This window comes from Urocampus carinirostris, chromosome 6 (assembly GCF_059441175.1).
Source record: "Urocampus carinirostris isolate Australia breed hairy pipefish chromosome 6, RoL_Ucar_1.0, whole genome shotgun sequence".
Classification (NCBI taxonomy): Eukaryota; Metazoa; Chordata; class Actinopteri; order Syngnathiformes; family Syngnathidae; genus Urocampus; species Urocampus carinirostris.
Window position 1 is genome coordinate 28,173,243 of NC_142354.1, and position 14,405 is coordinate 28,187,647.

Below are 14,405 nucleotides of genomic sequence, written 5' to 3' on the forward strand. Positions count from 1 at the left end.
CGGCTAGTGTTGCTGAGGCAGCTTCTTCCTAGCAAAAATCTTTGCAGTTAAAAATATTGGAAGAGTGGAAATGAATACACATAACATACCACAACATGTTTAGCCTTGGCGGTTAACTGTAAGCTTTATACTCTGTATTTTAGAAATCATTTTAGGGGTTGTTATCTGCGACTGGCAACTATCTTAAGCAGCTGACATCACAGACTGTCACTAGCTGTATTAGCATTAGCAACTAGCATTGGCATCCAGCCTAGCACAATTAAATCCTTTGAAAATGGAAAATTGATGCACTCTAATTTGAAGTAGTATTTTCTTTTATTTTTGGCTGTTGTGAGCAAGAACTGAGCACATATTTAGCTTTAGAGGTTGGCTGTTAGCTTCAGTATTGTCTAGCATTGCTTTATGGGTCATTGGAAAGTCCTGTGACAGCATCTGGCGACAATTTTCTCAATAAAAAAATGGAAATTGAAAAAAAATCCACATAATCAAACATTTCTTATTTTAAGTAGGAAACACATTTGGTTTTAGTGTTTAGCTGTTAGCTTTAGTATTTACATCGCTTAGCATTGCTTCAGTGGTCAAATAGCAAAATATAAGCAAGCATCATGACTTTTGTAGTATTTCTGTTATTTTTTGTATGATGGTATTATTGTAGGAGTATTTTTGTTTAGAATTACTGTAGTATTTCTTTTTTTTTAGAATTAAAAAATAGTATTCTAGGTCCTTGAGTTAAGCACTAAATTCAATATTTAGTTTTGGAGTAATGTTGTAGAATTTCTGCAGTATTATTTGTAGTAAACACAATAAGGACAGAGCTATGAAAAAAAAATCTACATTTTAAAAAATCTTTTTTGATTACTTATTTGTACTTTTGTACATATTGTCGTGAAGTTTTTCCCGTTGTCACTTGGCAGGACTGATCTAAAATGTGTTTTGGATAGCACAAATTGTCATTGTCACCCACCTCCACTTCACCTGAGCCATCATCGACCATTCTCTGCTGTGCAGCAATCTCTGGAATCTCGTGCAACAAAGAGACGTCATAATTGTCCTGTTTGAGAGTAACTAAAAAAAACAGTGAACAATGATATTAATAAAAAAGCAAATCAGTCACTAAGCACCCTGCATTTTTTGTTTATTATGTTGAAGGCAAAGTGACCTACCAATTTTAGGCGGTACGCGCCCTTTGACCAAGACTGGAGTCTGCTCCTTCACTGTCCACTTCTGGAAGAGCTGCTTGAAAAGAACCGACTCGGCACCGTCATTTATCACTTCTACGTTTGTCGTGCTGGGATAGTTTTTTGCCTTGATGAACTCCTAGTAAGGCAGACCGCATCATGAAAGTTTTAAAAAGATTATCCAGCAATACAAATAAAAACATTTAAACTGGATACGCTCTGTCATATATACAAGATGTTATTGTTCAAGTCTGAGAACCAAGGTTTGGACTGATCCTCGTTTATGTTGAATTCGATTGAATCGTCTTTATGGTCATTGTCTTGGTGAACATTGTTTGCAAACGAGATTAGACATGGCACTCCAGGATAAACAAGTAATTCTACATTCATTCTACAGAGGCACCAGCTGCATCACTGTGTGGTATGGTGCCTCCACCGCGTCCTGCCGAAAGAGAACAGCAGAAAAGGTCGCAGGTGTCCTCCTCACGCCTCACTCACAAAGCCACTAGGATTGCAGGAGACCCCACCCAACCATCACACAGCCTCCTTAGCCTTCTGCCGTCATTGAAAACACTGCAGAGTCTCACAGCCAGAACCGGCAGGCTCAAGGACAGCTTCTTCCACTAGGCTTACAGGACTCATAACTCCCTCCACGCCCTACCCGTCTACCTACTACCAAATCAATGCATATTTTTATTATAAACGTTAAATTTTCATATTTTATATGCATACATTATTTAACTTGTTATATGTTCATTGTATTGTGTATTATTTATTGCATGTTTGCAAACGGGAAAGAGTAGGTAATTTAATCTGTGCTGTCTGTTGTGCATACATTACAGGGATCGGGTACCTACTCATGAGTACGAATAGATTCTTAGCAAAATTTTCTCCATGTTATCCGAAATATGCGTGAGAGAAGCCTTTTGTAGCGCATGCAAAGCTGAATCAATGCTGTGTTCAATCAAGATAGTGTTATATGTATACATACGGCACATTTTTAACTAGAGTTTACAGTCAAGGCCTCACAGCAAAACACCATGTTTTGGCCATACATAACTAAGAAATCATTTATATGGAAGCTCATTTGACAATTTATGTTCATTTTTTTAAATACCCAGGTGCTCTAGCGAAGCACCTGGAATGCAAAAACATTTAGCAGCAACAAAAATTCCAAAATAAATCGCTAATAAGACATAAGTACCCATTTTTCAATGCAACTGGCAAGATATATATTTTTCAGTTTGCGCACTTGTCTAGGGGGGTGATGGACCTGGTGAAGAAACTGTTCCGTAACATAAGCATAACAAGGGCTAACTAAGGCTCCGAGACAGAGCGTACCAATGAAGATTTGTAATTATTATAAATCAGATGGTGTGATGAGAAAATATAATCATTAACATTTCTTTCTGACTTCACATTAATCTATACATTGATTTAAATTCATCTTTCCTCATGAAAAGAAGTTGTGTGACTGTATTAACCTGAATCAGACATGAGTATTTTCAACAATTACCTGTACCTGATTCCTTTGTTTATGTATTACTCTGTTATCATTTGGTATCTTGAATGTATTCATTTTAGTGTTTACACTGTCAAAGGGAACAAAAGAGGCAATTGCTTTTTCCCAACAGACCTTTTTCTCTTTCTGTTTTTCTCAATCCTTTCACAAACATTATAATGGCCTAATTCAAGCACTTTTTAAGGACTTTCAAAGCCAATCTTATAATTTCTCCAGTACCATTATTAGAAGAAATCCAGTGTTGATCATGTATTTTGTAGATCCACAAATATATTTGTGATAAACATTTGCGATTTTTAATCTTCCATGTCCATTTGTCACGATTTTTAGATTTTGAGTAAATCGCGGATGTATTTGAGGATCTCAACAATCTGTGTAAATATTTTTGAGACAAATGTGGCTCCATATAGTTGTTAGGTAAAATGAAGGTAATATGTGGCTTACATTTTCAGTTGCGGGAATTTCTTCCCATTGAAATGTTTAATTAATTTTTGCACTGCCCAAAATTAATGTTCATATTTCAAATGGGTATTAGTGCAAGGATTACCTATAATAGTGCCTTGTTTAGGTGTAGCATGTACGACTCCTCTTTGGTTACAGCCTTAAGACAATGCCATAAAAACTAATGCCAGCTTCCGTTATTCAAGAGGGAAGAAATGCAATAGCAGAACAGAAAGCAGACTTGTTGTAAAAGATGGCAAGAATTTCAAGCATTTAAAAGAACACTCATAATTCAAGCACTTTTAACCCTGCATAAAAGTGTTTGCTATAAATGTAGTGTAACCTTGTATTTGGATGAACAAAGGGTAAAAAATAATAATCTATATATTCTGCTCTTTTTTCTTTCTGGTTAGTTTAACAGATAGCTATCCTTAAGGAAAAAAGACTTACAGGGACAGTGTGTAATATTTAGTGCCTCCTAGTGGTAGAGGGAATCTTTTAAAAATAACACTAGGCAAAAATACATGATCATACCAATGTTAACCTTTTATCAAAAATGATAGGTCATAAAATTTGTATTTCTTTTACATAGTGGAATCCCTATCTGAAATTTGCCGCCATACTTGCTGTTTTGTCGAATGCTGTGGCACTTGTTTGCGTTCGCATTAGACAAAAGTGCCATCAAATATTACGCACTAGGGCTTTAAGAGACAGGAGTGTGGTTTATGCCTTTTAAGCGAAGAATCAAATCATAATTTTGTAAAAAGGTTTAGATATTCCAAGTGTTTGCTGTTGGAATTAAGCTTGTAGCCTGCTGCTCTTGAGTATTGTTTGTTTGCCTTGTGCTTATACACTGTTACCTGATGCCTGAAGACGCCCTTAACTGGCTACGGCAGGCCAGGAAGATCAGAAATGGAATACAAACCATAAGAAAACCAAATGTTCACCACTAGGTGTTTAAATGGCATCGTGAGGGCATAATACTGTGTTATGTATTCGTCCAAAAGAAGTATCTGTGTCACTTACCAGAGCTCTGTTGATGGCCATTTGCCTCTCAGCTTTATTTGACTTCTTCCCCTTCCACACAAACACTTTTGACCCGGAATGGTCAAGAATGTAGCAGTCCTGTATACATATGAGATCATAGAAAATATTACCTTAACCGTAAGATGTCAGTGTTTTGTGTATTGCAACCGAGACAAATGCTACAAAGCACAAAGAAGAATAAAGACGTTGGAGACTTGACCAAATGGCAACATTTTTTTTCATTTGTTACCTTTATTTAATGAATATAATTATTATGAATATGTATTTATTGTGAACAAATATCAGTAAAACAAACTAATTCACTTTATTATCGGACATTTAGGTATAAAGGGATCAATTATTTGTTAGTATTTTAGGTTCCCTATTATGGCATTGTATTTCAGACTCTCAACGTTTTGGTAGTCATTGATACCCGTAACCAACACGACTACGAGATCAAATAATTTCAGTGCTCTTTAAAATGCGTCATCATTTTAAAGAAATACCTACAAACCATAATATATGTGATTAGAATTTCATGGCATTACTGAATATATATCATTTTATTTTCTAGGTCCTAATAAAAATTACCGTTAAAAGATAGTCAAAACTGGTCTTGTCCACAGAAGTGAGTACCGGTAAAGTGACTTAAAATAGGTTTTGCTTTAAGATACGTCGTGCACCAAAACTACTCGCTTACCCCTGTACCTTGTTTAACCGTTTATTCACTTTAAACAAACACATTTGGTTTTTATACAAAGTTGGTGAAGGATGTAAGAACTTACAGACAACATGATTGATCTTGTCTTAAAATATGAGAAGAAATGAAACAAGATCACTGTCAGATACTTACAGTTTCTAAGATAACTTCTAGCCTTTGTTTGATTTTTTTTTCACTCAAATTTTAGGTTGCAACTCACATTACTGTTGAGCAGCTCCTGGACTAGTGGTCTGGTAGAAACTTCTACAATTTGCATCTGCCCTTTAGCATCCGACACACTGCAAAAAAAGTACAAAGAGTGAAATCCTCACACAAAAACAAATATAATAAATGGAATGATTGTGCAAGTGGGTGGAGTTTACTGGTACAGAGTGAGATTTCCCATCAGCTCCTGGCTTAAGACTGCATCGAGAGGTCCGTCCGTAATGTTTACGTGTCTTTCGCCGAGGACGTCTGTGAGCATTTCCATAATCTCGGGAGAGCTTTCCTCCGCGTCGCCTTCGATCACTTTGATATCAGCCCGACCTCCTCGTTCTCGGTCTCGGATCTCTTTAGCCAGCAACATACCCTGGAGTGTAAATAGATGAGTCCATGTGTGCTTGCTTTTGGGTATTAAAACAATGCATTCATGAATAATGGAAATTACAACTAAAATAACACTCACAACAGCCTGGTTACTAAATAAATTAATAAATACATACAATTAAATAATAAATATAATCTTTACATAAATATTTTTTTAAAAAGCAAATTGGGAAAAATAAATTATTATTTTTCTTCTTATAGTTGCCAAATAGATTTCAAATGTAGTCAAATAAGGGAAAAATGTGTTCTCATTTAAAAAAATCAAATGTAGTGAAAAGTAATTACCTTAAATATTATTCCGAATTTTACCAAAAAAAATACAAACAGTTCAAATAATTGTATGTATAATCTAAATAATGCAAATTAACTCAACAACATATCAATATGTTTTCATAAAATAACAATAACAAAAAACTAAACTTTGAACACCAAAATGTTAAAACTATGGAAAAACAAGAATATACTCAGAGACGATGTGAGTTATTTAGTGCCTCCTAGTGGTAAAAGGGAAATCAAAAATAATTTTTAAAAGAGAAAAAAAAAAGAAAAAAGAAAATGAAGAAATAAAAAAAAAGTGGTGTAAAAAACAAAGACAAAAGAAAGAAGTAAAACATACAAAAACAAAAAAGAACAAAGGAAGAGAAGAGAAATAAAAGGAAGGACAAAAACAAGAACAAACAGCTTTTTGGGGGTACCCAAATTTCTCAACCTTCGACTATTAAAAAAAACATGTTTTTTATCACAATTTAAGTATATTTGCTTATTTATAACCACTAGGTGCAAAATAATACACGCTGCCCCTTTTAAAAAGTGTGTTATACTTAAACAGCATCTACGGCCAAGTGACAAGAAAATGACCTGTCTCCAAACTGAATACATGTTAATCTTTTTATGGGGTACTTTGCCTGCCCAGTCACAAACTGAAAAAGGAGGATGCATTTTGGTCACTTTTAAGTCTTTGTATTCTCCCTTGTGCTTTTTAGCCCTCGTTTTGGCTGTATGGCACAAAAAAGCAAAATATGTGGGGTCTCTGATTGGCTTTCTCCAAATAATACACACAGTCCATTGAAAGTCAAGCAAAACATTTTCCAAACATTATTTTGAAAATGCCCCCAAACATTTGCTTTGCTTGGCATGGTTAGCATGTCCGCGCAACAGTTCTGAGGTCGTGGGTTCAAATCCAGCTACCAGCCTTCCTGTGCGGAGTTTGCATGTTCTCCCTGTGCTCGCTTGGTTTTCCTCCGAGCAGTCCGGTTTCCGCCCACATTCCAAAACATGTATGTCAGGTTAATTGGCCAGTTTGAATGGTTGTTTGTCTTTGTGTGCCCAGCGACTGGCTGGCAAAAAGTTCAGGGTGTCCCCATGCCCACTACCCGAGGACAGCTGGGATGGGCTCCAGCACCCCCCGCGACCCTACTGAGGATAAGCGGTGCAGATAATGAATAGATTCAGCTTAATATTGCGTAAATCAGAGGTCTCCAACCTTTTTGAGGCTAAAAGCTACTTTTTGTCACTAATTATTGCAGTGGGCACCCGCTTTGCCCTGAATTTTTTAAATTTTTTATTAGCAACTTAGCCTGATGGCTTGCTAATTATCTAAAAAGTAGCTTGATAGTTAGGTGGAAAGGTAAACAGGTAAAAACCTGAAAGTGAGCTAGATAGCTTGCTAAAAGAGGAAAAAGCCAGGTAAACAGCCAAGTAGAAAGCTAAACAAAATCTAGATAGCTAGCTAGCGAGGCCAAAATTTGGCTTGATAACTAGCAAAAAAAGATCAAATGTTTGCTCAATTTATACAAAAAAAGGAAAAATCAAGCAGGATAGCTTGCTAAATAGCTAAAGGGTAGGAAGATAGCTAGCTAAAAAAACTGCACATTTTTTGCTCATTCGCTTTACAAAACCCATAAATTAATAAATTAATACATTTTGTTAATACATGAATAGATTATCATTTTTGAAAATTTGTATTAATAAATTGCTTGAAAAATATCAATACTTAAATAGTTTTCTTGTCTACGATGTCTATAAATTGGAATTTATTTCTGAATTTGTAAAATAACAATTTATCTTGTTAGTACTCTGTTATAACTATTTTATTACCAGGTAAATCCTTAAAAAAATAGGATCAAATAGACCCGGTCAACCAATATAAAAAAGGATTTTAGTAGAAAATCACAATGACCCTTCACCGGTGAGCTATTTTCAGAGCAGGTATGTGGGCACCTCAACTGTCTTAAGACGGAATATAAATCAAGAAGCAACCTTTTACTTGTTTAAATCACAATACACTTTTTCTCCGTTTAAAGTAAAATGAAAAGAATGATCCATTAGGGAGAATCACAAAGTTACGTGCTGACAGAAAAAGCTTACTTTAAGCCTCTCCTGTTTGTTGCTTTTCGGCCCATTCCACTGGATGATGGTTCTTCCCACGTCCACAAGGAAAACGTCCACGAGGTTGAAGCTTTTCCAGGATAGCGCCACCTGGAAACAGTCGAAGGCGCTGCAGCCAAAGTACACAAGACTCTCTGTGCATTCTGTGTCAGAATTGTGCAGTCACCTCTTTAGCCAGAACCCGTTTTCTCCCTTTGACATGAAGCAGCCTCTTTATGTCGTAGCTGTTGACTTCCGTGTGCTTCATGCCTGATGCCACTCCACCTTTCTTGTAGCTGAGAAATACCGCAAAAGTTTGGTAACATCGAGATCATCCCTTTGAAAAAAATCTCACTGTAGATTGCTGATAGAAAAAAGTATTAAAAAGCAAGAAAAAAAAGAAACCTTTACTTCAATTTCTTAACATTTTAATTATAAAGTCAGGTTATGATGTAGCCTAAGTTCACTATAGTATTTTACATTTTTTCTAGATTTAATTGTCTCTCTCTGTCATCATTATACAATAGGTTTGTACACTTTTTTTCATTCTTTTTTGGTCATTCATCATTTCTCCAGTACTATCTAAAAAAAGAAATACAATGTGAACCATGTATTTCGCTGAGCCACAAATATATCAGCGATTTTGAGTAAACAGGAAAAAAATACATAAATTAGCATTGCATAAGCCACAGGGTTGAAAGCTTGAGACAAAGGCTCATAGTCCGGAATTTACAGTATATATAGAAATTAAAATAAGAATGCTCTTATTTTACAATTTTCACACATTTTCAATAAAATAGAAAATCTATATAATTGTATTTAAGACTAAAAATTCCAATAACGTAAAATACAAGAATAAAATCTAATGCAAAACTATTACCCATATTCACAGTCGTATGCAAAAGTTTGGGCACCCCTCATCATTTTCAAGATTTTCCTTAATGAATCATTTGGTTGTTCGGATCAGCAATTTCAGTTAAATATCATATAGCAGACAAACACAGTGATGTCTGAGAAGCAAAATGAAGTTCATAGGATTTACAGAAAATGTGCAATAATTACTTGAACAAAAGTAGGCAGGTGCATACATTTTGGCACCATTGTTGTTGTATTGATTTTAATACCTTTAGCACTAATTATTGGAACACAAAATTTGTTTGGTAAGCTCATTGACCCTTGACCTACATACACAAGTGAAGCCAATTATGAGAAAGGGTATTTAAGGGGGCCAGTTGCAAGTTGTTCTGCTCTTTGCATCTTCTCTGGAGAGAGCCAACATGGGAGCCTCGGAACACCTCTCAAATGACCATAAAACAAAGATTGTTCAACATCATGGTTTAGGGGAAGGATACAAAAAGCTAGCTCAGGGATTTCAGCTGTTAGTCTCCACTATGAGGAACATAGTGAGTAAATGGAAGAACACAGGCACAGTTCTAGTTAAGGCCCGGAGTGGCAGGCCAAAAAAAATTGAGAAAAGCGGAGGTGAAGGATGGTGAGAACAGTGAAACTCAACCCACAGACCAGCTCCAATGACCTACAATATGATCTTGCTCCAGAGGGTGTCACTGCGCATCATTCAACTATTACACTTTGAACAAGTAGATGCTGTATGGGAGAGTAATGTGGCAGAAGCCTTTTCTGTGCACCTGCCACAAACAGAGTTGCTTGAGGTATGCTAATGCACATTTGGACAAGCCAGCTTCAATTTGGAATAAGGTGCTGTGGACTGATGAAACTCAAATTGAGTTATTTGGACATAACAAGGGGCGGTATGCATGGCAGAAGAAGAACACAGCATTCCAAGACAAACACTTGCTACCCACAGTACAATTTGGTGGTGGTTCCATCATGTTGTGGGGCTGTGTCGCCAGTGCAGGTACTGGCAATCTTGTTAAAGGTCGCATGGATTCCAGTCAGTATCGACAGATTCTTGCAAACAATGTTCTTGAATCAGTGACAAACCTGAAATTGAGCGGCGCTGGATACTTCAACAAGAGAACGACCCCAAACACTGCTCAAATCCTACTAAGGCATTCATGCAGAGGACCAAGTACAATGTTCTGGAATGGCCATCTCAGTCCCCATACCTGAATATTATTGAAAATCTGTGGTGTGATTTAAAGTGGGGTGTCCATGTTCGGAAACCATCCACCTGAGTAAAGTCGAGATGTCTTGTCAAGAAAAAATTGTCAAAAATGCCTTCAACCAGAATCAGGGCCCTCATTGGAATTTATAGGAAGCGTTTGGAGGCTCTTTTGCCCAAATCTATGCACCCGCCTACTTTTGTTTAAGCAATTATTGCAAACTTTCTGTAACTCCTATGAACTTCATTTCACTTCTCAGATATCACTGTGTTTGTCTGCTGTTCGATATATTTACCTGGAATTGCTGATCCGAACAACCGATGATTTATAAAGGAAAATCTTGAAAATGATTAGGGGTGCCCAAACTTTTGCATATGACAGTATATAAAAATAAGTTATTTTTCTCTTATTTTACTCCAATTTTTATACAATTTTCGATTGTAAAAGAAGTTTTCATATGGCAGATGGCTGATGACTGTTTTTTTTATAATCATTTTATTTACTAATTTAAAATGTTGTAGGCATGGATTTTTTTCAAAAACATTACTTCAAAAGATGATTAATTTACCATTTTATATCTCTAACTAGACATTTTGCAATGTATTTGGGACCTGACACCAAAATCAATGTTCAATGTGTTGTCACCAAATAGATCAGGAGTCATTAACCTTTTTGAAGCTGAGTGCTACATTTATGTTACTGATTAGAGCTTCCAGTTTAATATGCATTTCTAAAATAACATCTTAATCATTTTAATGGTTGGTGGTTATTAGAAGTAGGGTTCAAGTAGGCTCAGTCGACCACTGAAACATTGTGGCAGTTAGAATTTAAATTTCCTCACTGCGGAGCTACTTTCAGAGCCAGTCTGCGAGCTACTCAAGTGTCCTTAGGGTGCTACCTGGGCACCACGGGCACCAAATTGGTAATCCCTGTGTAAGGTTAAATTGGACACCAGATACTTTTTAAAGGCACACTGATTGAGAAACACTGATCTGTGTTACAAATGTGGGGTGATGGCCTTGCTATGAATACACGTGCCTTGCTCTTTCGACTAAAACACCCCAAAGCAACTCAGACTTTCTCTTTGAGAAGATAGCTCCAGCTGACCCCCGAATGAGCGAAGCAACTAATTAGAGAGAGACACTATCTCTCATTCAAGGTACTTGTACGCAACAACAACAAAAAAACATAATTGCCTATTTGGTGCTGGGCTCAAAAGCTTCAAATCTGTTCAGTTCCTTCATTAGTTATTTTCGCTTTCCACAATATAATAATAATAATATAATTTCCTTGTATTGTCATTCTGTGTAACAACGTACACAGAACGAAATGTCGATTGCACCTGACCCGTTGTAGCGAGCCGATGCAGCCGCAGCCAACAGAGGGCGCCGCCGACCACTTTTTAAGTCTTACGAATGACTCGGCCGGGGCGCGAACCACCGACCTCCCAGTCTCAAAGCGGGCGCCTTACCATCTAGGCTACTGAGCTGGTGTCCACCCACTTGTTGAAATGTATGATTGATGACTTCAGTTGGTATAAATTAAGTTGTGCGTTTCTCAAACAAATTGACCAATTTAGAAATTAATTGTCAAATCAATAAACTGCGAATTAATAAATAAATGAGTGTCACTTTCAAAATTAGAAGACCGGTATTTTACAGAGTGGACTTTTGGTATCCTCTTTTGGTCATCTGTAACGGCATGCAGAAATCCTACAACGATTTCTTTTTAAACAGAATATACAAAAGCGATACATAATTTTCTCACAATATTCCTTGCTTGAAGTATCCTTTGAAGGTGTCGGATTCATGGTCCTGAACTTCTCTGTGCTGGACCGGCACAGACCCCAAAAAGTCATCCAGCTGTGCAGTGTAAATAGCAGCAGCGCCTTGTTCATCCTGGGAAGAGTGCGAACCGATCCAGAAGTGGATGTCGTAGCGCAGAGCGCCCTTAGCTTTCTTTGTCTACAGAATCAATACACAAACACAAAATATCTTAAACACTGGATAACATTTACAGATACTTTTACTTACATGAAGAAGAACATAGCAGTCGCCCTCATAAAAATGCCCCCATGACTTCTCCGGGACTTGAACTAGCTCCCTTTGCTGTTTCACATTAAAAAAAAACACATCTGTTTCTTTCATTGTGTTCTCAGAGTATTCATCACTGTTTTGGCGAGATGTGATGGGAAACAAGTACCTCAATTCTCCAGATTACAATCCCAGGGGTGTGAGTTACAGCTCGAAATGTGTACTCCATGTTGCGCTCGATCGCAGAAGGATACTTCAGTGACTTGATGTTTTCACCTGGTTAAATAAAAACATCGCCCAGTGGACTTGAACTGAGCATCAACCAAACTGATTACATATGCATATGTAGCGTACATAAAATACACAATTGAATTCGGTGGACTTGATAAGAAATAGTCAAAGAGGCGATGCAGTTAGAAAACCAATTTGCATGAATTTGCATGGTTTGGGACTTCACTAGCAGTTCAGTTACCCAATCACAAAGTATAGTATATCGTAACTGGTTAGGCAAAGTAGTCCAAAAAATATTGACTTGTATTCAAATGGAACACGTGTGCTTTTCATTGTTGTCACTTGGTTTTTTCACAGTGCCTAGCAAAAATATTGAATGTATATTAAAATATAACAATATATGGCAATATAACAAGAGGTTCCAGGGGGGGAGGGACAATTTTCCTAGGCACTGTGTATATATACAGTGGAACCTCGGTTTTTGAACGCCTCTCAGTTCGAACAAATCGGAGTCCGACCCAAAATTTCGAGAAATTCTTGCTTCGCTGTTCGGTCAAAAAATCGGAGCTCGAACGCCGGTAATGCGTGAGTGCGTACGCTAGGGTGCGATGCCGAGCGGCGTACGGGTATAGATCGCTCTTTTTGTGACCAACTGTTATTGCATGCGGACCTGCTTCGTTTTGCTTTTGCTTTTAATATGGTGTACAAAGTGTTTTAGCCCCTAATTATGCCTCCGAGGAAAGTCAGTGCAAGCAGCAAAGTTGCTACAGGTGAAAAATTAAAAGTAGTGCGTACAACTATTGCATTAAAGAAAGAAATAATAGCAAAATATGAAGGAGGTGTGCAAGTGTCTGATCTTGCTAGGGAATACAGCATGGCTAAATCTACGATCAGTACGATACTAAAGAAGAAGGAGTCTGTGAAATCTAGTGATGTGGCTAAGGGAGTGAGGTATTTTAAGAGAAAAGAACACCCTTCCAAACAATAATTTTCCTCCTCCATTCCTCTCCCCACCGTCCACCTGCGCCTTCTGCTGACCACCACAAAGGTAAGAAATCCTATTCATAATTCTTTCCTTTATCCTTTTTTTTATTTTTACATGTTCACGTTAGCGTAATCTTTCGTACGGAAGATTACGATAACGCGAAAGTACGATTAGCCTGGGTTAGCTTTATGTTTACGTTAAACATTCAAGGTAAACATTCAGGGTGTTGGAACGGAGCCTAACATTCAGGGTGTTGGAACGGAGCCCCCTTTCCAATGAACCGCTCACCACTTGTTGTGGAGACCCGGGTGCTAAATGACTTGTACACGTTCATGTTAGCGTAATCTTTCGTACGGAAGATTACGATAACGCGAACGTACGATTAGCCTAGGTTAGCTTTATGTTTGGTCTACATTCAAGGTAAACATTCAGGGTGTTGAAACGGATTAAAACGATTCACATTATTATTAATGGGAAAAATGATTTCGGTGATCGAACATATCGGTTGTCGAACAGGGTTCTGGAACGGATTATGGTTGAGAACCGAGGTTCCACTGTGTATATTTATATATATATATATATATATATATATAATATATGAAAGCGCTACCAAAGCGGAACAATTTGTATTTCCTTGAAAATGAAGCTATTTGAGCATTAAATAGACCGTGTGTGTTAAATGACGACTGTATTGTGCAGTACAACCAAAAACAAGTGCAACAAAGCACATGGGAGAGTACAAATTACCAAGACTCAAATTGACCATAAAGCACAGTTTTTCTTCTTTTTTCGCCAAGCCTCTTTTGAGGTTTATGGGTATTCGTAGCGGACAATCAAGTCCGCTCCCTCTTTGTGAGCCTTATGTTATGTAAAATAAATACATTTTCAAATGTGACATTCTTGTAGAAAAATCAGAAAAGTGCAAACTTGTATATATTGCTACGATAGACACTTATCGAATGAGTGAGCACTTTTCATGCTTCTCACATGCTAACACACATTAAGAATATTACGAGAACAGCTTTTTCCATCTTAGCAATATCGCTAAAATTCAACCTATGGTGTCCCAGTCTGATGCAGGGATTAAAATGAATGCGTTTGTTACCTTCCCTCTTGATTAGTGTAATGTACTACTCTGCGGTCTCCCAGAGTCCAAAATCAAGAGCCTTCAGCTGGTACAAAATGCTGCAGCGAGGCTTTTAACTAAGACAAGAAAGTTTGATCACATTACC

General features: G+C 37.2%; 1 protein-coding gene across 1 annotated transcript in view; it reads right to left on the reverse strand.

The window, feature by feature from the left end:
* Nucleotides 1-14,405, reverse strand: part of avil (advillin) — a 32,214-nt gene that overhangs the window by 16,513 nt on the left and 1,296 nt on the right. Inside the window, exons 2-11 of the mRNA XM_088338588.1 lie at nt 12,127-12,233; nt 11,958-12,032; nt 11,692-11,888; nt 8,028-8,136; nt 7,841-7,951; nt 5,251-5,456; nt 5,088-5,166; nt 4,168-4,266; nt 1,164-1,317; nt 965-1,065 (exon numbers count right to left, since the gene is read on the reverse strand). Of these exons, the coding sequence (XP_088194714.1) occupies nt 965-1,065; nt 1,164-1,317; nt 4,168-4,266; nt 5,088-5,166; nt 5,251-5,456; nt 7,841-7,951; nt 8,028-8,136; nt 11,692-11,888; nt 11,958-12,032; nt 12,127-12,186 (1,191 nt within the window). The 5' untranslated portion in view covers nt 12,187-12,233. The remainder of the gene's footprint in view (nt 1-964; nt 1,066-1,163; nt 1,318-4,167; nt 4,267-5,087; nt 5,167-5,250; nt 5,457-7,840; nt 7,952-8,027; nt 8,137-11,691; nt 11,889-11,957; nt 12,033-12,126; nt 12,234-14,405) is intronic.